Source organism: Colias croceus, chromosome 23 (assembly GCF_905220415.1).
Source record: "Colias croceus chromosome 23, ilColCroc2.1".
Lineage (NCBI taxonomy): Eukaryota > Metazoa > Arthropoda > Insecta > Lepidoptera > Pieridae > Colias > Colias croceus.
Window position 1 is genome coordinate 4,428,046 of NC_059559.1, and position 23,835 is coordinate 4,451,880.

A 23,835-nucleotide genomic window follows, 5' to 3' on the forward strand; every position below is an offset into this window, starting at 1 on the left:
TCATTCTTTATCAAATAGCGATACTAAAGACGAGTAGCCCTTTTCTACTTTCATTTCCCATAACAACTCTTCAAAGTCTGCACCCCCAACTAAAAAGAAAATATCTACACATTGGACAAAAGACAAACCCGCTTTTATTTGTACTGAATATCGTTTACAGCCACCATTAGATGAAAGTAAAAGATGGCTGGACTAATTCAAATTATTTTTTCACAATGATCTTATCAAGTATATCGTCAAACAAACAAACAAATCTATACGCTTTGCAAAAAAAAATAAAATAAAAAATAAACGATGGCAACGGAAGACGAGATCTACGTTATTTTAGGAGCGATGTTATTGTCAGGTTAAGTACGTTATCTTGCCAAGAAACGATTGTATTTTTGCAAAGATAATGTGCCTACAATTCTACAAGATAGCATTAGATGCAATCGGTTTGAATTGATTCTTCAACATGTACATTTGAACGACAACAGCGAGCTCAGTGAATCTACAGATAGATTCCATAAATTGCGTCCTATGATTGAAAGCCTATCGAATCATTTCAAAAACACTACGGAATATAACACACTATAGCGTAGATGAAAGTATGATCCCGTATTTCGGAAAGCACTACGCCAAACAGCCCCCCTAGTCAAGTGGCTTTCTGTTAACGTAGCGTTCAATAGAATAGACTACGAATGTATGCTGTAGATCGTTTATCTATAGCTTGCGTCAATCTCATACATTCGTAGTCTATTCTGTTGAACGCTACGCTAACAGAAAGCCACTTGGCTAGGGGGGCAGTTCATCCGTGGAAAGCCAATTAGGTTTGGTTTCAAAAACTGGGCAATGTGTGCAAGTACCGGAAAAAAAGATTTTGGAGGAGGCGATATTGTTCTCAGCCTAATTACTTGAATTTATTCGCAAGAAGAGTGGTAATACATTGGTGTTATGAAAGAACATGTTCTACACAATTCGCCAGTCTCAGCTGGCATGCGAATGCTTACATTAACTAAATTTAACAGTGCTTGTTAATAACATTTTATTAACGATGATGACAGAATCAAATCAAATTAATTAATTAATTATTACTTATTTGCATCAAAAAATTCATTTAAATTATAATGCATTTGTCAATTAACCAGTTTTTGAGTTTAAATTTAAAACTATTTAACGGTAGCTCTCTTATATTTAGGTTAGGCGTTAAATATATTTATGGCCATGATATATGCATTTTTTTACATAACGTTGTTCTGTGCTTTGGTACATTTGGTACATAGAGCAAACTTCGGCCTAACAGTGGCAAAAAATTCTTTTTCGACAATTATTCTACTTTGAGCCTGATAAGACACCTGAAGGAGCTTGGCTATCATGCTACAGGGCTTAAGAACTAATTGCACTGAGAACTGCTCGGTCAAAGACGTCAAAAAATTCAAGAATGAGGTGTGAGGTTATTACCGACTAGCTGATGATGTCTATGTATGGGAGCGTTTAATGTAATATTTTTGGATATTACTCGTTTTATTTTTAAAAACTTATTATGGCCATTTTACTCATTAGGTTAAGGACTTTCGATATCAGTTTAAAGTTTTTTTTATATCTGCAATAGTTTCGGAATAATCGCTTGTGCACACTTAACGATTACACCCTGTATAAACTCCTTTCACCAACACTAACAGCCGCATGCCCGGCAATCAAATATAGTTGGTTATACACAAATAAATTTGAAAGGGAAAAAAAAAGTATCTCGCCCTTAAAAAAATCTTACAATAATAACGATTCAATTATAAGACTTTCAAATAACATTTTAAAAGATTTAAATTGGTGGGAAAGTAATATTAAATTCGCGCTTTGTCTTCAAGATTAGTAAGGTAAGTAGGTATTTATATTGAAAGAACAATTATCTACTACAAAAATTGATAAGTTTCTTTTTGGAAGCAATCTTTTAGAAACAGTCAAGACGGCTAAAGCTATATCAAAATCTTCCTCTGATCTGAAACCTGACGCTGAAACGCTGAAACGCTCCAAAGACGCCTAAGTCTTAACCCAATACCTAGTACTTCTGGCAAGCCTTTAAACTGGAAAACGAGGACTCCGGCTCGCAGGCAGCCGCCGGGCCCTCGGTCGCGCCACCAGCAGCCTGCAGCACAGAGCGCACCGGTTCGAGGGAACTCGTCGCAGAGCTACACGCAGCGGCCGAAGCCCTCTCGCCGATATTAAACACGGTAAGCTATGCCGGAAGGCTAGCACTTTTGTATAATAGTTGGTCTTTGATAACATCAGATCAGTCTATTTTATCTTGGATACGAGGATACAATATCCCTTTTAATCGACCTGCCCCCCTAGCCAAGTGGCTTTCTATTAGCGTAACGTTTGATAGAATAGATAAACGAATGTATGAGATTGACATAAGCTGGAGATACGTCACGTGACCGAGCGTAACGAAACGAAAATTGGTAGCCAAGTGGCAATGTTTTTCTATTCTATTAGACGAAACGTGACGAAACGTTAAGTCATACGACAGGCGCCATACAAATGCTTAGCCAAGTGGCACTTTTGACAGGAGACTACGCCAATGGGCGTTCGATAACTAGCGTACGCTAACATCTTGTAGAAATCGAAACAAAATGGCGATTTTATAATCAGCTGTCGAAGTTTCGTGTTGTGTTTAGTGATTATAAAATTTTAGTTTTCATAAAATGCACGCTTTGAGACTTTTAAAAGCTGCGCACGATGAAGAACTTTGGCTCAGGCGCCAAAAAAGAAATGCGTCCAGACGGAGTTTAGAGACAATCAATGAAATGCCGGAACAATTGTTTCAGGAGCGTTTTAGGTTAAGTAAAAAAACTTTTAGCGAGCTTTGCTGCAGCCTACGTAACGAAACAAACATACGGGGGACTAAAGAAATTCCTTTGGAAGTAAAGGTAATCCACAGTTTCTTCACTGCGATTGTTTATAATTATTATTAGTGATGTCCGATATTTTAAATGCCCAATGAAAGGCATGTGTTGTGCATATCTATTAGGTACCTATATTACGTATCCTAATTCTACTTATATTCGTAGGTTCTTTGCGCTCTGAGTTTCTTCGCAACGGGATCCTATCAGAGAATTGTGGGTGTCACACAACATTTGCCACAACGCACTACAAGTAGATGCATTAGGCAAGTTGTGGAGGCACTCAACAGTCCTCGGATAGTGAAAAAATGGATAGTTTTCCCTCAAACACACCAAGAAAGAACAAGAATTCGACAAGAGTAAGTGTTTTTATTAATTTATTTATAACTTTCAATGTACAACTACGACATTGGGGCCTTCAAGAAAAGAGCTTATTTGTCCATAAAAGGCCGGCAAAGCACCTGCAACACTTCTTATGTTGCAAGTGTTTATTTCTTATGCTTAAGTTGCTTGCTCTGACATAAAAAAAAAACTTTCAATGTTTTGTACAATTTTAATAAATAACATAATCCTTTGCATTGAAGAAGGTTGCTGCTATTGTAGTCACAAACAATTCTATTATACCACAAAATGTTTGTTTCTGTTCAATTCTAAATGTTTTAAGGTTTACAAAATATTATGACAAATTCATTTGAAAGTCTTTATAACAATTGTATTATATGTTTAATATATGTAGGTAATTGTCTTTGATTATAAAATGTGAATGTACCTAATTACAGATTTCAAAGGAAATTTCAATTGCCAGGGGTAATTGGATGCATAGATTGCACTCACATATCAATTGTAAAACCCCACATAGATGAACAGAATTATTTTAACAGAAAAGGATACCATTCCTTAAATGTGCAAATGGTAAGCTATTTTTCTTTGCATATGTATTATTAGTTAGTAAGCATTGTTTTTAATCATGTTTCATTAAAACAAAATAACAAAGCAACTGCAAATAGAATATTTTTTATAACTTAAATTTTTTTTTTTCAGATATGTGATGATAATTTAAAGATTATCAATGTCAATGCAAAATATGGTGGAGCCACGCATGATTCCTTCATATGGTCATCCAGTGAAGTGGAACCATACATGCGTGGACTTCACGAAAATGGTGAATTGACGTGGCTATTAGGTAAATCATTTAATTCCTACCTACTTCTACATATTTATCATAAAAATATTGGAGTTATAATTTATAAAGCTCTTTAACTACATTATTTGTTTAAGGTGATTCTGGATACCCACAGAGAGCGTGGCTGATGACACCAATTTTAAATGCCGAACCAGGTTCTCGAGCAGAGGTGTACACTACACGCCATTTACAGGCACGCAATTGTATTGAACGATGTTTTGGTTTATTGAAGGCTCGTTGGAGATGCTTGCTGAAGCATCGTACACTCCATTACCATCCTCGTGTTGCCAGTGAGGTAACTATTGCATGTTGTGTTCTGCACAATATTGCACTGGATGCTAAATTACCTCCCCCTAATAATATGGCTGAGCAACAAGAGGATGGTGATGAACCGAGTGTTGGGGTTGGACCCATTTCCAGCAACCAAGATGAGCTGATGAGTGGCAGAATAATGCTAAATAATTTAGTTAATAGATTAGTTTAGTAGGTTATTTTTGTATTTTTGTATTTTTTAAAGTGTGTTGTGTGTAGTTTTAATGTGTATTACTTTTAAACCTAATTCAGTATGCCTGACCAAGTAGTTTTGTATAATATTTTTTCGCTCCTAAAACATTATTTTGTTTACCTACACAGATTTAAATAATGAAACTGCATTAGTTACAGTATATATTAATCCTTTTAAAGTTTCTGATAACTGCTCATATTTTAGTGCAGGTCATAGGTGAAAAAATTGATCATTGTTGCAGCCTCAACCTGTTTTTTATATTTTTAAGTTTGTTAATTTTTATTATTGTATTTTTTGTTAGTATTTAAAAAAGTGTGTACTGAATTAATGGTGGTATAAACTACTTAACTAATTAAGTAATAAAATATACTATTATTATGTATATATATGTTTTATTTAATATTCTTAAAACTAAAACAAATTAAGTACATATAAATCCTATAAAATTTAAAGATTAAAAAGTAAAACAACTAAAGACAGAGGACAGAAAATACTGTACTTAAACTATTAAATTAAAATATTCAAATCTAAAACAAACACTTAAAATAAATTAAGTACATATTATAAATCCTATTAAATTTAAAGATATATATAATAATAGTTTAAAAAAACTAAAAAACACGCTTTTTGCAAATTGAAAAATGGAATAATTTTATCAAATTAGTGTATTGTCATCGGTCCTCAATAAATCTACAAAGTTTGAACGAAATCTGGCCGTTTAAAGTGGGTCAAAATCGCGCCCAAAGAAGTCGGTTACAAACAAACATTCAAACATACAGGTGAAGCTAATAAAAAGCGTGTAAAAAGTAAAACAACTAAAGACGGAGGACAGAAAATACTGTACTTAAACTATTAAATTAAAATATTAAAATCTAAAACAAGCACTTAAAAAAAATAAAAAGAAAGGCACTAAATAATACACTTAAAACCCTATGAAAAAAAAAATTAAGATGCGGGCCCTTGAGGCAATATCTCGAGCAACCTTTGCCCGATAACAGCTATTTGCTGCATCACCCTAGTTTGCTCGCGATTTGCCTCAACCTTTAGCGACTCCAGCCGCAGTCGCTCCATTTCTCTTTGGTGGAGAAGTTCCTCACGCTCCCTCTCACGTTCATGGAGAAGCTTTTCCCTTTCCCTTTCTCGCTCATGGAAAAGCTTCTCTCGCGTCTCCTCCAGTGCAAGGCGTCGTTGTTCAACCGCCACAAATTCTGTAGCGGCCCGTTCAAATGGCGTTAAGCCGCGATTCCTGCGAGCTCTCTGCATCCCATGTCGCGGCGAGGCAGTCGCAGATCGCGGTGACGCCGATGACCGTCGACCAGTGGGACGCGGAGGAGAACGCGGTAGAGGGGGCGGCGGACGTACTGGTGGTGGTGGTGGTGAGGGCTGTGGGTCTAGCAGTAGCGGTGATGCTGGCAATGTTGGAACACTTGCTGTCGAGTAATGAAAATAATGTTAAGGAGGCAAATATAATTCTGACTTCCACTTATATTATAAATTAGAAATGTTCATCCATTCCATCTGTTGAATAATATTCTCTAGGATACAAGCAAAGACTAATTTATTCAAGTCATTTAATGAATTATGTTCAATTATTATCGATTAAACTATATTATGACGATTGAAAACAGCTCCTAAAAGAAGGCTAATTTAATAAGTAAATAGAGTTTAATAAAACTTGCTATTATAATTAAAATTCTCTAAGCCTACAGGAATTTCAATTTCCACATCTTCAGGAATGGGTTCTTCCCTTGGTACTGGTGGCGCCTGGAAAATATTTATTTTAATCAATATATTAGTTATTTATAACTTTTATCATATACTCTTAACACTTACAAATGTTACGATTAGGAATTGTTAGCTAAGTATTTTGTATAATTGATATAGATTTATAAAGAATAAAATATAATTAAAAAATATTTAATGTTCTCATCAACATTAAATATCTATTAATTATATTGTGATGGAATTACATTTTCAAACACTAGCTGTGCTCCGTAGTTTTACCTGCAGTGCTCTGCTCCTGTTGGTCTTAGCGAGATGATATATAGCCTATAACCTTCCTCGATAAGTGGGCTATCTAAAATCGAAAGAAATTTTCAAATCGGACCAGTATTTCCCGAGATTAGCGTGTTCAATCAAACAAACAAACTCTTCAGCTTTATTATATTAGTATAGATTTTCAAGCTGTTTATTTGTTTTATTTATTTAATATAATTCATTTTACACAAGTTGAAAGAGGCTTATATGTAATCTCTTTCAAAATAAATATAAATACTTTGAGATTGCTTTTGAGCAATAAGGCCGCCTTTTAGTACGTATTTGCCGTGTGTTTTCATTGTATTTAATTATAGTTTATCTTATTTATGGTGGTATATTATGTACAATAAAGAATAAAATAAAATAAATAAATAAATAAATACTATTATTGGCCATGCAAGTTACAGAGGAATTGGTGTGATACGTAAAGTTGCTATAATATAATAGTACTAACATTAAAGCCATGCTCTTGTATGCCAGCTTGACCAAGAACAGCAGTCTCTCCCAGTATGGCACAGACTCGGTCTTCCAAAACTGTTAGAGACAGCCTGCTGCTTGGACCACCACCAGTACCATTTGTGTGGTTGGAAATCAACATTTTCTTTTTTTTTTGTTTTAGTCTTCCAATCTGCCCAGACCATTAGGTTTACATGTTGTGAGTTAAAGCGGTGCATGAAAAGGGCAATAGCAAAATAAATGAATAAATTAAAATATACAGCTATGTTAACAAGATGCAAGTAAATAGCAAAACAATTGAGAGTTTGCAATATACACTTAGGTTAACAAGATGCAAGTAAATAGCAAAACAATTGAGAGTTTGCAATATACACTTAGGTTAACAAGATGCAAGTAAATAGCAAAACAATTGAGAGTTTGCAATATACACTTAGGTTAACAAGATGCAAGTAAATAGCAAAACAATTGAGAGTTTGCAATATACACTTAGGTTAACAAAATGCAAGTAAATAGCAAAACAATTGAGAGTTTGCAATGTACAATTAGGTTAACAAGAAGCAAGTTAATAGCAAAACAATTGAGAGTTTGAAATATACAGCTAGGTTAACAAGATGCAAGTTCAAACTTACTTTCTTCCACTTCTCTTGTGATTTGTGAACCCCACCACCAACTGAATTAAGTAATAATGTGAGCCTTGCCCACATTTGGTCGGCTTTTAGTCGACCCTGAGGTCCCCGCTGTGGTCGAGAGAGGTCACCATACCTATGGGTAACACACACCAATGAAGCACTTGGTATTAATGATTTCATTGTTTATTATAAAAATATTGAAGCAAGTTTGGAATCAAAACTGTATTTTTTTAATAGTACCTTTCCATGAATTCTATAAGAGCAGAAAATTGCTCCTGGCTGGCGCGCAGTCTCTCCATTTCTAAACTAGAAAAATAAGTACACATAAATAAATTAAATTTAAACCTTGAAGGCATTATATCTTTTTATGCCTCATTGCAAATGCAAAATTAACTTACCTCTATTTGTATTTTTATAATTTAAAGCACAACCTGTATTTTTTAGTTCACTTCAAAAATTTTTTGACTTTTTACTTTTTCCGTTTTCGGAATTCGGCAGTTTAATTTGAATATTTTTCAACATTACTAATGTCAAACTGAATGACAGTTGACAGTTTGACGTACGCTGACTGACGTTAGAATTCGAAGCCATAGACATTAGCGTACGATCCAATAGAATAAGCGTTCGCCAAGTTCTAATCCACTTGGCTACCTGTCGTTTATCGTATTCGATAAGGCGTCAACGTTTGTAGAAAGAGAAACGCTATGAATCGTATGCCACTTGGCTAGGGGGGCTGTTTATCAATCATGCATTCCCATGCAAACCAAATGTTCAGAAACTGAAATCATACATTTGATTGAGATTCTTAAAAATTTATTAGAAATGGGTGCGATTTCTGAATGCCAACCCTGTCAGGATCAATATATCTCTCCTGTCTTTTTAATACCGAAACCGAACGGTAAAATGCGATTTATTCTTAATTTGAAAACATTAAATAAATATATAGACACACAACATTTTAAACTCGAGGATTTTTATTTATTTATTTTATTTATTTATTTACATCACATAAAACTTACTATCATTACAGGATTCTAACCTAATTCGACAGTGTTCTTTTATAAATTAACAAAAACAAATCTCATCTATCAAACATCAACATCATTAACATTAAAAATAAGTACTACTTAACAATTATAATCTTAATACAATTAACATTCCCGATAACATAGAATATATAAGAGCACCTTTGAAAAATCACTCAAAGTACAAGAGAACACATCTATTTTATTGTGTACTTCATTAACTGTACGGCATGCACAAAAAAGAGGGGATTTGGCTAATAAATTAGTCCTCGCTACTTGAACATACAGTAACTTGGGTAAGATTCTTCTTCCTAAATAGTGGTCTGGAACCTTAAAATACAATCTCTGTAATATTTTTTTTTTTTTTTTTTTCTATACGATTTGTTAGTCTTGCTCCGGGTGTGCTAATCTTCTGACATGTTCTTCTTTTGGATGATGCTCACAATTCGTCTCGCCTCCTCATAAATTGCTTCCGTTGAAGCCCCTAACAGTCCACTTATCTGTTCTTTCGAGTGGTCGTCAATGGTGAAACCTCTCGTATTCTTTTGAACTCTAAGGAATTGTCTAATTTGCACCTCATCACAGGTTGCCCCTTGAATTTTGGCCTTGTAATTCTCTAGGGTCTGATTCCCTGGGTTGTCTATTTTGTCCAGTATTTGAGCTGTCTTGACTAGATCAGGGTAATCAGAGGACTTGAAACATTGAAAGTTTGGTTTTACTAGATGTAAATAAACGATGTCATTATCTGGGATGTTGTCCTTCTCCATCAGGGATCTTACTTCCGACCTCTCTCTTGCATACTTGGAGACCTGTCCTGCTAGAGGGCTCAAGCAGATTACAGCTCCTCCTTGATTTATCACTTGGTTTATATTCGCACTGCTCTTAAATTGATTTCTAAAGATTGCTACATAGCAACTTTTGAACTTAAAGATGATTATTTTTTGATAAATATTCACCCAGATTCACAAAAATACCTTAGATTTCAAATAAAATAAATTGTATGAATTGAACGTATTAACGTTCGGTATATGTACTGCACCATACATATTTAAAAAAATAATGAAGCCTGTCATAAAATTATTACGGTCTTGTGGTTATTTGTCATCTATTTATCTCGACGATATTTTTTTAACCGGTTTTTCTTATAAAGAATGTATTCAAAATATTGAAATCACTCAAATGTTATTAAAATCCTTGGGTTTTATCATTAATGTAGAGAAAAGTGTAAAAATACCCTCTATGTCTTGCAAATATTTAGGTTATATTATAGATACCCACAAATGGCAGTTAAGTTTACCCCATGACAAAAGATTCAAGATAAAGTTTTTGTTGCAAAAAATTAAAACATTAAAACGTTTTAAAATCCGAATATTTGCCCAATAATTATTTAAATTAGTATCCGCATGTCCGGCTATAGAATATGGTTGGCTGTATACCAAACAACTAGAACGTTGCAAATATCTTAATTTACTAGGTAACAACGATTATGAGCGATACATGACTTTACCAATTTCATTGTTGCCGGATATAAATTGGTGGTTAAATACCATTGATCATTCAGTAGATTGGATTAGGGATGAAAATTGTGTCTTAGAAATATATACTGACGCCTCAACTACGGGATGGGGCGCAGCGTGCAACGGGGAAACAGCGTGTGGTCGATGGTCTGACGCTGAAAAATCTTTACATATTAATCGACTTGAACTTTTAGCTGCTTATTTTGGGCTAAAATTTTTTTCAAAACATCACCGTGACTGTCAAATATTACTTCGAATTGACAATACCACTGCTGTGATTTATATTAATAGAATGGGAGGTGTCCAATACCCTCATTTAAATAAAATTACTAAAGATATATGGCAATGGTGTGAAGCCAAGAGAATTCATATTTTTGCTTCGCATATTAAGTCGAAAGATAACGTCTTACCGATAGAGACTCTAGACGCTCATCCTGATATAGAATGGGAGTTATCTTGCACAGGTTTTCAAAGAATTAAAGACATATTTCCTTTACCACAAAACGATTTATTTGCAACACGTCTAAATAACAAGTGTAAACCCACGTTTCATACGTTATCTGTTATCTGTATCTAAATGACATTTTTTTTTTTATATTTTGCAAATAATCTTCTTTTCTCTTTACAGGTTTCCGTCCAATCTAGCGTAACGTAATACATGGCTAAATAGTTAAATATAGTAGAACAATATTTCCGCCCGCGGCTTCGCCCGCGTTTGCAAAGGAAAACCCGCATAGTTCCCGTTCCCGTGGGATTTCCGGGATAAAAACTATCCTATGTGTTAATCCAAGTTACCCTCTATATGTGTGCTAAACTTCATTGTAATCGGTTCAGTAGTTTTTACGTGAAAGAGTAATAAACATCCATACATCCATACAAACTTTCGCTTTATAATATAATATTAGATTTAAAATATCCTGTTTTGAAAAAGTGAAGATATGCAACATTCATTTTAAACCTGCACTTGGCCAGTGTGGTGGATGCGGCCTGTAACCTCATAGGAGGCCATGTCCTAGCAGAGGGAACGTAATATATTATACGTTACGGGAAATAAAATGTATGGGTTAAAATTAGTTAGATTTTAGATATTTCTCGTTATATTTAAAAAAGTTATCATTGTTATTTTACTCATTAGGTAAAGTATCATATCGATATCAGTTTAAAGTTTTTTGATACCTGCAATAGTTACGGAATAATCACCTGTGCAAACTTAACGATTACACCCTGAATATATATATTTTGTTTTTTATTGTATGACAGGGATGCGCTAGACCACGATCTCATATTTCAAGTACTCTTAAACTATTTAAATACGAAAGGGTAAAATATTTTCAGTGAAACGATTTCGTTACTTTTTATTGTTATTGTATCTTATAATTTGCTTTGTAAAGGCAGTTGGCATTGTAATGATAAATAAATATTATTAAAACACATTGATATTTTACTTCATTAATTCCTCAAATGACTGGACGTAACGGCATCGGCATAGCATATGCTGAGCGGCCTTACCTACCCTTTAGGTCGCCAGTCGCCACACAAATTATATTAATTTTAATTTTTATGTTTGTTTAATTTTTATGTTTGTTTAATTTTAAGAGTGTATTTTGATATTGTTTTTTGTTTCTTTGTTTGTGTTGGTGGTGGTAATTTGGTGTGCCTAATAAAATTTATTTTATTCTTATTCTTATTCTTATTCTTAACGCCAAATTATACAGCAAAATATTATATTTGTTTTATTTAATTTAATTTTTATGGAAGTAACTTCCATAAACTCAAAACTCAAACTGAAACATTTATTTATTCAATTAGACTACTTTTAGTAGCACTTTCGAATCGTCATTACATAAGTATTTTTAACATTTACCACCGATTCGGAAAGCAGTATGGAGAAGAACCGGCAAGAAACTCCATAGTTGCTCTTTTAAAATCATGTCAATATTACATAATCTGTAACTTAAATCTAACTACATACATACGAAGTATATATATTTGCATGGTAATAACTAATAACAATTCGTTCGTTAGTGTTAGACGATTACTAGTCTGCGTTGCACTGTACCTATGTTTTCGGGCCCGAAAAAGTGACATCCTTGTTTTATTGGAAATATCTAAGGAGCTTCTCTTTTTAAATGCACGAGTAGAACACCCAGAGTTTTATTTCAAAAACACGATTTTTAAAAAAATATTTAAAATATTGGAATTTTCGCGGCCGACTGAGCTAAATAAATTCGTAGAAAAAAAATAGATACACTAAATAATTGACTATGTTACTAATTGATTACAGGCGCAAATTATCCCTTTTTGAAATTTTCGTTTTTATTTTTTTATATTATATGCAGGCGTTAGTATAAGCTCTGGTACTAAACCAAAAGAAGCCTTGAACTGAGGTCATAACTTATCGGTACCTACCAGAATAAATAAATATTAGCTATTAGGTTAGTATATTTTATTATTTATTACCACTAAATTATTATGTACTGATAGGTATTAATGAGTTTTGCGTAGGTACCTAACCCTTTACTGCATGGAATTTCTAAATTATTTGAAAAAAAACATAATACGTATTTGAACAGCATAAATAAAGATAGAAATAAGAAATCAATAAATATATATGTAAATGTAATTGTTTTTATTGTAAGGTGTTTCTCAATGTTAGCCAGAAGGGCTACTACATTTTAACGCGGACGCGGGGGTGAACTGAAGGTTCACCCTGGTAGCGACATGCACAAGGGCGTCCCCCCTTGACGGGGACCACGAACCTCGGCTTGAGCTGTCGCTTGAGTGGAGGAGGCCAGAAGGGCCCTAATCGGACGGGATGTAATTGTTCCAAATATAGAATACTATGGACTCTAGGTCTGATATGGAAAGGTATCCATATTTGGAACACTATGCAGTCGGTAGTTTTATGTACTAGATTTACCTTTCCAATAAAAAACAATAGTAAACTGACGAAAATTTAATTAAAATCTAAATGCATTGACAACTACAATTTATGAAAATTTTGAAACAATTTCTTTCCTTGTTAAACCATAAATAACATTTACATTTTTCACACATAACCTGAGACTTTTGGGTGCATCCTTCCATTTTACATATTTGTCTATCCGATTTCCAGTCGGGCCAATGAAGGAAACCGTCTCCGGCTACGTCTACAGGAGGCAGTCCTTTACGTCCGCGTCGTCGCCGTTTTCCTTTTTTAACTTCATCGACATACGGATTAACCGGGCGTCCACGATTACGTGTGTTTGGTGTAAACACTCTTGAATTTTCGCGCATCTACACGTTGGCCAAGATTCATTTAAAATCCAGTAGTGGGATGTAAAGATCTTGACCTTTCTGTTTCTTGGTTCTTCTCCAAAGCAACCAACTGCTTACGTATGTGAGATCGATAAAATGGAAAAACAGTCGGTGGTACAACTTTTTGCTTCTAATTTTAATTCTATAGAAGCCTAACATAGCGTCTAACAAATCAACTCCCCCCATGTATTTGTTGTAAACAGTAATTGCTTTGGGGCAAGGCACATCAAATCTGCGATTTTGTTTTTTTGAACGGCTATTTACATTATCCATCCACATAAGTGGAACACAAACTTACTACTTTGTTATCTAACCAATTAGTTACTGATACTTTTATGTCTTCAACAACTGTGGTTTTTTCTAGACAAAAGCCGCGTTCCTTTTTTTGAACAATTTTTTATCTATGTTAATATCAAGAGAGAAAATAAAATAAGATATAAGTGCTGTAGAGAAATTTCCTAAAAACGCATTGCTATTCTGCACATACACTTACGATTGCTCAAAGTTTGCTGCTAAAATAAAGTAAATAAGGAACATTATATTCCTAAATAAAAAGAAATGCGTTTGTCAATATGGTATATAATGACAAATGCATAAATAATGGTACACTCACACAACTACACACTATTCACACAAACTCACGCGCGGCTTCGCAGCGCGGCGGGAATTGTGCAACAGAAACAACAATATTCGAGCGTATTTTGCCTTCACTTCGAATTGCAGTTGCGAGCGGCCTCCGCCGAATTCTTAGCCTCCTCACTGAACTTGTACTACCTATAGAACATAAAAATACAAAAAATCTTGCGAGTTAAATATCCACGTCACGTCAAATAAAAACCCCTAGCGACATCTATTGAAGATTATTGTAGGTATAGAAAAATATTTGACAGCTCAACTGAAGGTCAATTCTGCCAAAATGGCTTCGAGATCCAGACGTGTCGAGCCGCGCTCGGGCATTGGTAAGTTCAATCTTTCTGAATCTTATAAAAATGTTGCTATTTCTATCAAAACTTATTCAAATTACGTTTTCGAATAGCAGATTTAGTTTGATTTGTCAATATTTACGCGAATTCTGCCATGATTTTCTTTTCATTGGGGATAAAAATTATATGTCCTGTATTTAGGAATCATGCAGACTGCTACTTTTGAAATAATATTGTTATGTCCTGTGTATAGGTACCTGTAAGGGAATTATGTAAATAATATTTTATTTGATATTTGTTTTAGCCTGTTCTGACGATACCGTGCTAGCATTACTAGAAGAATCTGATGTCGATTTTAGCAGCGACGATGATACCCAAGATCCCACATATAATGAACCCACGGAAATGGCTACACAAGAGCGTCGAAGGTATGATTCTAGTGATTCTTCTGTAAATTCAGACTCCCATGATGTTGTTGAGCCACCATCGCCGGCTTTATCGAGTGGATCTATAATACGCCAGGCCACTGGCTCTGGTTTACGCCGAGCAAGATCTTCTCGTCGCCCTCGAAGGTCAGCTCAGCCAACCTACAGACAAATACCGTCTCAATCTCAACCTGATGTTGTGGATTTATGGACTGGAAATTTTGAACCTCTCGAAATAAATCTATACGAACCAACATACGTGCCAAATTTCGACCATGGATGGTCATACGAACAGTTCTTTGAACGTTATATAGATGAACAAATACTTATAAAAATTGTAGATTGTACAAACAGAACAGCAGTTCATGTAAAAGGCAGGTCACTTGGTCTTACAATTAAGGAATTAAAAGTTTATATTGGAGTGACAATGATTATGGCTTCATTGCAATATCCTCAAATAGACATGTATTGGTCGTCTAAATGGAAACAGCCTATCATTACCTCAGCTATGACACGTCTGCGTTTTTACGCAATTAGAACGTCGTTAAAAGTGGTTTATGATCTTGATGTTACCGCCGAAGAGCGTCAAAAAGACAAGATTTGGAAAGTGCGTCCCCTTTTCGAGAAAGTACGACAAGGATGTTTAGTTCAACCTCGCACAGCAAAAATGTCTATTGATGAAATGATCATTCCGTTTACTGGTCAATGTTGTATTCGTCAATATAACCCTAACAAACCTAATCCCTTAGGGTTAAAAGTATTTGTTTTAGCAACGCCTCAGGGAATGGTTATAGATTTCGAGATATATCAAGGAGACACAACTTTTCCAGAAATTAGACAGATGGGTTTTGGTCTTGGAGAAGCAGCTATTCTTCGGCTGACCGAAGCACTTGTCCCTGGTCACCACATCTTTTTTGATCGCTATTTTACCACTATCAAATTGTGTGATGAATTATTGAATAAAGGTTTTCACGCGACTGGAACAATTATGAGAAACCGATTGCCCAAAAACTGTATGATGGAAGAAGATAAGATTTTTATGAAAAAGCAACGTGGTTATTGCGAAATAAAAACACGAGCAGATGGCAAGATGGCAGTGACACGTTGGATGGACAATAAGCCCGTCGTGATGTTGTCAACGCGTTTATCTAATACACATGCAGATGAGTGTGAAAGATGGTCGAAGAAAAACAAAGTGTATGAACGTGTAAGACGCCCCGAAGTTATCAAAGAATATAACGAAAATATGGGGGGTGTAGATTTAGTTGATAGAATGCTAGCTGTATGCCCTTCACGTAACAGAACAAAAAAGTGGACAATACGAGTAATATCTCATATGATAGACTTGGCTGTTGCTAACTCATACCTTCAGTTCAAACAGAGAGAGAAGAAAAAAGGCGTTAAAAACGTTATAGGCATTCGTGAATTTAAGATGGAACTTGGTGAAAAGTTGATTGCTGATAACTTAGATTCTACAGATACAGATGACCCTGCTGATGAGTTCGAAGAACTTTTACCAAAGCACAAGAAACGTAAGACTACTATAGTTCCTTTACCAACCAAAGCTATTCGTCAAAAAAAAGCTAATCACATGCCACAACACAGCTCAAAGCAAAATAGATGCAGAAATGAGGGTTGTTACTACAGTTACCTGCAAAAAATGTGCTGTGTATTTATGTTTCACGGCTCAGAGAAATTGTTTTGAAGCTTTTCATAATCCATAATTATTATATAGCTACGCAAATGGCGTCAATTTTGATTGTATGCTAGATAGGATTCTATAACTGTTGATGACTGATTTATTGAGACTGATTTTATGTACAATTATCAATAAGTAATGTTATAAAAATATTATCTGTTCAAAATAAATAACGAAAAAGTTAAGTTTAAAGTTTAATAATATGTTTTTTCAATAAAAAATTGAGTACTTTATAGGCTTATCTTATTTCATTACACAATAATATACTCACATTGGCTGTAATTGTCTTGTATGCAGAACATAAAATAGTCCTGAAAATATAAGTAGCCTGCATCTGTCCTAGTGGCAGGACATAAGGAAAAACTCTTTGTTACAGGAATAGATTTTTTTCAGTAATTTTTCAGTTAAAAAGTAACCCCTAAACAGCTTAAATCCTGAATATGAATTGAATCTGACATAAAAAGTGGTCCCTGTAGTGAGGAGGTTAAAGCAGCATTTTTTGGCCTTAAATGTTTTCCTATAATGTTACCAAGACTCTGACAGAAGGAGGAAACGCCACCAAGACGACTCTGAATCGGCTTCTGCAAACTTCCCCTGTCCGACCTGCGAAAAGGTGTGTCGATCCCGCATTGGATTGTTTGGACACCAGAAACATTGCTCAGGCAACACACCATAAATCGTCTGTGATAGACGTAAAGGCAATGATGATGAATGTTACCAATTGCGCTATATTGATGCGAATCGACAACACAGGATTTTTTCGACGCCACAGGAAGAAACAAAGCTCGGTTTGTTTTACAGCAATAGTTAGCAGCTTTACTTTAATCCTGAAGGAGTGATAACGACGTCAATATTTTATGCATCTCCGGATTTACATTTTACATTTAAGAAGAAATACATACATTTAATAAGCAAAAATGATCTGAATTTGAAGCAGGTAGAAAAACCTGGAGTAAAAGACATTAAGGGTGCTGTGGATACGTTCGACCAAATGTGTGGAAGTATGTCTTGTAATAGAAAAACGCAAAGATGGCCTTTATGCTACTTCTATGGCATACTCAACTAATAAACTAATTCATTCAAATAATAAACTCATACGTAATATACGTCCATAATAATGTGGAACTGGGGCGAAAACCAATAAGCAGACGATGTTTTGTGAAGAATGATTCAGAGAAGTTGACCGAACCATGGTTACGTAAAAGACACGAAATGCCTACTTTGCAGAGTTGCCTAAAAAGAAAAATCGACGAAATTGACACACCTGTAGTATCTACCATGAGTTTAAGCACACGATACGCGCTAGCGATTGTAGAAAGCGGTTTGTATGAAATTTCGTACAGCGCCCCTAGTGTGCCGTAGTGGAACTAAAAAGCCTACCATGAGATGCAATAGTATACTACAGTAGATAACGTATAGTAAACTGTAATACACTCGCTGTAGTAACCATACAATTTTTGCACCATGAGTTCTAATTTTGACATATGTCATAGTTTATAACTATCCGACAATAGATACGTCATTCACGGTAAATAATCTCGTGAAAGATCAGTGAACTCGCTTAAATTTACTTGTTCAGTGGCTTAAATTGTAAAAATAAGTTAAAAATGTCTGCACGAGCATATTTCGCTTTTAATATGCTAGAAGAGGCCGAATTAGCTGACGGGCGAAATGCTCAAAAGAGACATGAGGCTCACATGCGATCCCAAATGGACCCTTTACGGTATACTACTGAGCGTCGATTTGTTAAACTTTATCGGCTCTCAAAATTAGCTTTTGTTGATTTGTGTGAGCTTTTGCGTCAACATACAAGCCTGAAATCTACGCAAAGGACTTCCCTTGAAGCAAAAGTAAGTAAAATTTAGGTTATTATGTCTCAAGTCAGCCCCAAGATAATTTATTTATTTATTTATGGAACACACAACAGTAGTTAAATACACATTACATTATATATAAGAAGATATTATCTAATTAATTGTATCTAATGTATTTATCAATTATAGGTGTACACAACATTCACATTAATAACACTTATACAATTAAACATAAACGAAAGAAAAACATAATCAATATACTACATTTTTTATACGCTACTGGAAAAACTGTGAATAATTTGATAATAATTTGTTCATACCTCACTTGATAATCAATTCTAGGTACTGTGTGCACTACTTTTTTATGCTAAAGGAGGTTACCAATGTACTATTGGAGAGGACAATCATTGCTCCCAAGAAACAATGAGTGTGTATATTAACGAAGTAACCACAGCATTAACACACCCAAACATTTTGAGGAGATACATAAAATTTCCAGCATCACACCTTGAGAGGGATGAGATTAAATATAGGTAATTAAATAATTGTTAATTAACATTATATATACATACTCATGTGTATTAGGTATCCCCAATAAGAGTATTCACTTAATTTTTTATTTTTCAGATTCTATGCTTTATATGGAATTCCAGGAGTGATAGGCAGTATAGATGGTTGTCATTTTAAAATTTTTAAGCCAAAAAAAGATGTAGAACATTTATATTTTTGCAGAAAAAATTAGCGCAGTGGTGGCTCAGTGGTGAGACCTCGGACTTGGAATCGATAAGTCCGTGGTTCGAGACCAGGCGAGCGCGCAGGTAATAAATTGATTTTTCAATTTATCTGCGCATGTTGTAACATCACCACTGCTCGAACGGTGAAGGAAAACATCGTGAGGAAACCGACATGTCGAAGAATTAAAAAGTTCGACGACATGTGTCATCCGCCAACACGCACTTGGCCAGCGTGGTGGATTATGGCCTGTACCCTCATAGGAGGCCCGTGTCCCAGCAGTGGGAACATATATGGGCTGATGATGATGATGATGAGAAAAAATTATCATTCTATCAATGTTCAAATGGTAATTATAATTTAAATGTTACTGTTCTATTATTATGTATAAATATTTTATTAAACTGTTATAATTTTTTAAAAGAGCAACTTTGAAGTTTCTTTCCGTTTCTTCTCCATAGATACTGCTTTCCAAATCGGTGGTGAATGTTAAAAAATGTAATGTCGATTCAAAAGTGCTTTTACAAGAAGTCTAATTGAATAAATAAAAGTTTGAGTTTATCTTTCAGGTTTGTGATGCTAACTGCAGAATATTAGCTGTTAATCCCAAATTCGGAGGAGCAACTCACGATGCATTTATTTGGGAAAACAGCAATATTAATACCTACATGCAAGCATTGCATAGAGAAAATGAACTTGCATGGCTTTTGGGTAGGTAACAATAATTGAAATGACTTATAAGATTGTCTCTATTTCCGTTCTACCACAAATAAATAATAAAACACTATTTGAATCCAGACAATTTTATTCCCAATCAATTAAATTATGTAATAAAATAAATAGAACTTTAAATATATACACAATGTCCTTTGCAGACTGTATATATATAATTAATAGTAGTAATATAATAGTTAATAAATTAGTAGTAGTATAATAATTGAACCTTCTTAAAAAGTCTCGACCTATTATACCACTGCACCTAATTGGCAATGTATCAAATACATAAAACTTGTGTTTAATAATTAAATCATCGCAACTCAATTGCATATACACGTATCCTATTGCTTGGACTTTGCCCCCGAGACCATTGATAATTATGTCTTCATGATATACCGTAAGATTCAAATCTAAGACATTTTTATATTTAATTGCACACAAGGATGCGCCTGTATCTAATAAAAATGGAAATGTTGTACCATTGACTGAAAAATTTATATAAAAGTCACTATGGCAAGATAAAATTGTGTGGTCAATTTTATTAGTCACGAAAAAATGTTTCTGTATTTACTGAATTTACAGGCTGATTTTTTGTCATAATGTGAACATTTGGTTGTTGGCTTATCCTTTGGTTTCCTCTAGGTCTAGACATACCTGCATTCTGCTGGCCTCGAAACTGGTGGCCACGCATTGAAGTACCTCTGATGGCGAACTGATGATTATGTCCTCGTTGGTTGCCACGAAAACCTCGGCCTTGCCCCCTGTAGCGACACCTCGCTCTGAATCGCGCAAGCGAAATGTTTCGCTACAGAGCTATATATACAACTTTCCGACATCATCCATTGGGGCCTTCACGGCCGGCCAGTCGAGTAGACTGGTCGAGGATCCTCCCTTTTTCGATTGAGGAATTCCACCTTCCTTCCTTCCACAGTGGTGACCCCTGACAGTTCACAACTCTTTCTGTCCATCCATGATGTCCATGCTCACCTATCCCTTCCCCGCCTACGATCACCGCCCGCCAGCCAGCGCACTCGGCTTCAAATGGAGTTCTGTCCACTACCATGTGCGATCGCGCATGCTTGATTAGCGATCTATAAGAGATCTCCAAAAGCATATAGGTACATGCAAAAAGTCCTGCCTCTACCAAGTGAAAGAACTTTGCAGAGAATGTTGAAAGAACTTCATATACAACCAGGGATATATGATAATATTTTAAATAACCTTACACATAAAACTGCACAATTAGAAGAACAAGACAAATATTGTGCAATTTTGTTTGACGAAATTGCGCTAAAAAAGTGTTTAATTTATAATGACCATGATGACCATGGCCCTGGAGAGGGCATGGAAAGAACCAATCAGTTGGCAGACCATGCCCTTGTATTCATGATCCAGGGCCTAAGGTTCAAATTCAAACAGCCAATTGGCCATTATTTCGTAGAAGGCACGATATCCTCACAAAAGCTAGCCAGTATTATAAAAACAGTTATAAAAAAAAATTCCGAGACAGGTTTTAAAGTAATCACTATTGTATGCGACCAAGGCCCTACAAATGTAGGAGCCATCAATTTATTAAAGCATTTATGCAATCTGGATCGGGGAAAAAATTATTTCGTGACGGAGGGAGAAAAAATTAATATAATATATGACATACCTCATTTATTCAAATCCCTCCGTAACAATTTTTATAATGCTGGTTTAATTAAATTTAATGGAAAATTGGGCCAATGGAGTCATATAAAAAAAGCTGAGGAGAGAAATAGAAGTTTTTTAAATTTTAATAAATTGACTCCATTGGTCGTAAACCCAAATTATAAAATAAAAATGAAAGTAAAGTATGCAGCACATGCTTTAAGCAATACAATGGCAGCAGTACTTAAAATGATGGCATGGAGGGATGACAATGCAGAAGCCATTGGTGAAACTGCATATGTTGTAGAACAATTAGATAAATTATTTGATTGTACCAATGGCCCTGCTTCATCCAAAGATATTAAAAAGGGTATTCGGGAGAATGTTTCCGAAAAAACAAATCATGTTGCGTCCTGGAATTATTATTTACAAGCAATGCAAACCCTAAAGTTCATAAATGCAACAACATTTAAAGAGTCTAAGAATGTTCGTTGCATCAAAGGATTCCAAATATCTTTAAACTCTTTAAAAGGTATTTGGAATCTTTTGAGTAAAGCTGGGTTTAAATATTTGAATTTGAGGCAATTAAACCAGGACTCACTGGAGTTTGGCAACATTCGACAACACAGTGTAACAAATAAAAATCCGACATGCTCACACTTTACCGCGGCGTTAAAATCCTGTATAATAAGTGGTTTAACAGGTCCACATAGCCGCGGTTCCAATTGTGAAGCTGATTCAAATGAACTTTTTATGACTTTTGTGGAATTAAATCGATTAAGTAGAAAAGAAGAAAGCAAATCAGCTAAGCAAGCAAATCTATTGGAAGAAATTGAAATTGGATACTATTCTAGTGACATTTCTTACCCTGTGTTGTCACTTCCCGAAGATCCTACAATAGAGGAATACGAATTGGATTTGTACTCATTTGAAGACCAACCAGTTGTCTATGTCAGTGGTTATTTAGCTGCAAAATTATTAAATAAAAGTACTTGTGTTAACTGCAAACAGTTTTTGTCCATAGATGATCCTAAGGATGACAACTTATATAATTATGTATCCTTTAGAGAGTGGTGGCAAAATAAAAGAACGTTAACATATCCATCTAAAAAATTATGCCAATGTGTGAATGATGCAAAAAAATATTATATCTCTAATAGGATACACAAGTTAAATATTGGGCAAGAATGCTGTTTGCTGTTAAATATTAACTGTGATTTTGCATGGCTCCGTTGTCAAAAACATTATGTTGAAGTGACAGAAAATTTAATACGGAGCCTCAGTAGTCTTTTCATAAGAAAGACTTGCAAAATTATAAATGATCAGTATAAAGTAACTGAAAGTGAATTAGCAGCTAAAAATAAAGTAATGCAACAGAAAAGAACGGAAGCCAGTAAATAGAGTGTGTTTGGTCGTCAAAAGAGATTTTACCTAGAAAATTTCCAGGAGTTGAAGAATTGGTGATATTTATTTTTTCTCTACGGGTTGAATTTCGGCACCTCGTTTCTTTGTCGTGCACGCTGCTATATTGGAAATGTGGCGCCTTAAGGCCATTTCTTGCGTATATCTCTACTCCTACGTATTTTACTGTGCTCACATGTATAAATGAAATAAAAATTAAACTACAGAAAGTTTAAGAAATTCTATGTGATTTTTTTAACATATGATGTAACTAAAACATAACATGAATTTATCAAAAATTTTCTCTAGTTTTTTTTTTTATTACATGCAATATATAGATAATTTTACATGTAAAATAATGAGGTAATTAAATTAAATTTAATTTGGTTATTAAAAGCATATTTTATTGAAAATATCTCGCCTCCTTATTTTACGGTGAAAATATCTTTATATGCAAAGAACTGAAATGTAAAACGAGAAATTTCCCAAAATTTTAGAAATTTTTAACGCACGAGCGCCTCAAAGTTTAATGCATCGTTTGTTTGACTTTGGGGCACTTTACCTTAAAACTATTCACTTTACATAAGTATGAAAGAGTAATGACATACATTTTGGGAAATTTCTCTAGCTTTTTAATTTTATTGTTATTACGATTGTTTTATTTATATAGATGATTTCCACGTAAATTATTGAGATAAATAAGTTTTTTTAATTCGGTTATTAAAAGCATTTTTAATTAAAATATCTCGTACTCTTCTCATTATACGGTGAAAACATCTATATATGCAAATAACTGAAATGTAAAGTTAAAAAAATAATCCCAAAATTTTTATAAATTTTCATGCACGAGCGCCCCAAAGTTTAAATAATCGTGTGTTTTGGATAAAGAACTAAATTCGACGTGTTCTCATATCCAAAACGCCTTTTGTATTAGACTTTCGGGCGTTAAAACTATTCACTTTAT

At 34.5% G+C, this 23,835-nt stretch overlaps 5 protein-coding genes across 5 annotated transcripts; 4 read left to right on the forward strand and 1 right to left on the reverse strand.

Moving 5' to 3' along the window:
* The first annotated feature begins 2,414 nt into the window (after nt 1–2,414).
* LOC123702485 (putative nuclease HARBI1) lies at nt 2,415–4,949 on the forward strand. Its single transcript, XM_045650262.1, has 5 exons — nt 2,415–2,906; nt 3,048–3,238; nt 3,659–3,791; nt 3,921–4,062; nt 4,158–4,949. Exons 1-5 carry the CDS (start codon nt 2,682–2,684, stop codon nt 4,544–4,546), a joined length of 1,080 nt encoding a protein of 359 aa, XP_045506218.1. The 5' UTR covers nt 2,415–2,681; the 3' UTR covers nt 4,547–4,949.
* A 467-nt stretch (nt 4,950–5,416) lies between these two features.
* Nucleotides 5,417–8,106, reverse strand: LOC123702487 (ensconsin-like). The gene is made up of 5 exons (XM_045650264.1): nt 8,088–8,106; nt 7,930–7,990; nt 7,690–7,822; nt 6,247–6,331; nt 5,417–5,997 (listed from the first exon to the last, which is right to left on the reverse strand). Exons 2-5 carry the CDS (start codon nt 7,986–7,988, stop codon nt 5,513–5,515), a joined length of 762 nt encoding a protein of 253 aa, XP_045506220.1. The 5' UTR covers nt 7,989–7,990; nt 8,088–8,106; the 3' UTR covers nt 5,417–5,512.
* Nucleotides 8,107–14,291: 6,185 nt separating this feature from the next.
* Nucleotides 14,292–16,581, forward strand: LOC123702572 (piggyBac transposable element-derived protein 3-like). The gene is made up of 2 exons (XM_045650346.1): nt 14,292–14,487; nt 14,756–16,581. Exons 1-2 carry the CDS (start codon nt 14,445–14,447, stop codon nt 16,579–16,581), a joined length of 1,869 nt encoding a protein of 622 aa, XP_045506302.1. The 5' UTR covers nt 14,292–14,444.
* Nucleotides 16,582–17,065: 484 nt separating this feature from the next.
* LOC123702489 lies at nt 17,066–19,923 on the forward strand. Its single transcript, XM_045650266.1, has 3 exons — nt 17,066–18,425; nt 18,732–18,922; nt 19,691–19,923. The coding sequence occupies exons 1-3, from the start codon at nt 18,183–18,185 to the stop codon at nt 19,716–19,718; spliced, it is 462 nt and encodes a 153-aa protein (XP_045506222.1). The 5' UTR covers nt 17,066–18,182; the 3' UTR covers nt 19,719–19,923.
* Nucleotides 19,924–20,811: 888 nt separating this feature from the next.
* On the forward strand, nt 20,812–22,871 carry LOC123702574. Its single transcript, XM_045650348.1, has 2 exons — nt 20,812–20,884; nt 20,926–22,871. Exons 1-2 carry the CDS (start codon nt 20,812–20,814, stop codon nt 22,869–22,871), a joined length of 2,019 nt encoding a protein of 672 aa, XP_045506304.1.
* The last annotated feature ends 964 nt before the right edge of the window (nt 22,872–23,835 follow it).

Coding starts and splice junctions, on each gene's coding strand:
- LOC123702487 (XM_045650264.1), bottom strand. CDS start 7,988: ATGGAGAGACTGCGCGCCAGCCAGGAGCAATTTTCTGCTCTTATAGAA. Junction 7,823..7,929: donor CTTATAGAATTCATGGAAAG/GTACTATTAAAA, acceptor TGTTACCCATAG/GTATGGTGACCTCTCTCGAC. Junction 5,998..6,246: donor AGAGAATTTTAATTATAATA/GCAAGTTTTATT, acceptor ATTACTCGACAG/CAAGTGTTCCAACATTGCCA.
- LOC123702485 (XM_045650262.1), top strand. CDS start 2,682: ATGCACGCTTTGAGACTTTTAAAAGCTGCGCACGATGAAGAACTTTGG. Junction 2,907..3,047: donor AAATTCCTTTGGAAGTAAAG/GTAATCCACAGT, acceptor TTATATTCGTAG/GTTCTTTGCGCTCTGAGTTT. Junction 3,792..3,920: donor ATTCCTTAAATGTGCAAATG/GTAAGCTATTTT, acceptor TTTTTTTTTCAG/ATATGTGATGATAATTTAAA.
- LOC123702572 (XM_045650346.1), top strand. CDS start 14,445: ATGGCTTCGAGATCCAGACGTGTCGAGCCGCGCTCGGGCATTG. Junction 14,488..14,755: donor CGAGCCGCGCTCGGGCATTG/GTAAGTTCAATC, acceptor TATTTGTTTTAG/CCTGTTCTGACGATACCGTG.
- LOC123702574 (XM_045650348.1), top strand. CDS start 20,812: ATGTCCATGCTCACCTATCCCTTCCCCGCCTACGATCACCGCCCGCCA. Junction 20,885..20,925: donor CGCACTCGGCTTCAAATGGA/GTTCTGTCCACT, acceptor ATGCTTGATTAG/CGATCTATAAGAGATCTCCA.
- LOC123702489 (XM_045650266.1), top strand. CDS start 18,183: ATGTCTGCACGAGCATATTTCGCTTTTAATATGCTAGAAGAGGCCGAA. Junction 18,426..18,731: donor GGACTTCCCTTGAAGCAAAA/GTAAGTAAAATT, acceptor AATCAATTCTAG/GTACTGTGTGCACTACTTTT. Junction 18,923..19,690: donor AGGGATGAGATTAAATATAG/GTAATTAAATAA, acceptor TTTATCTTTCAG/GTTTGTGATGCTAACTGCAG.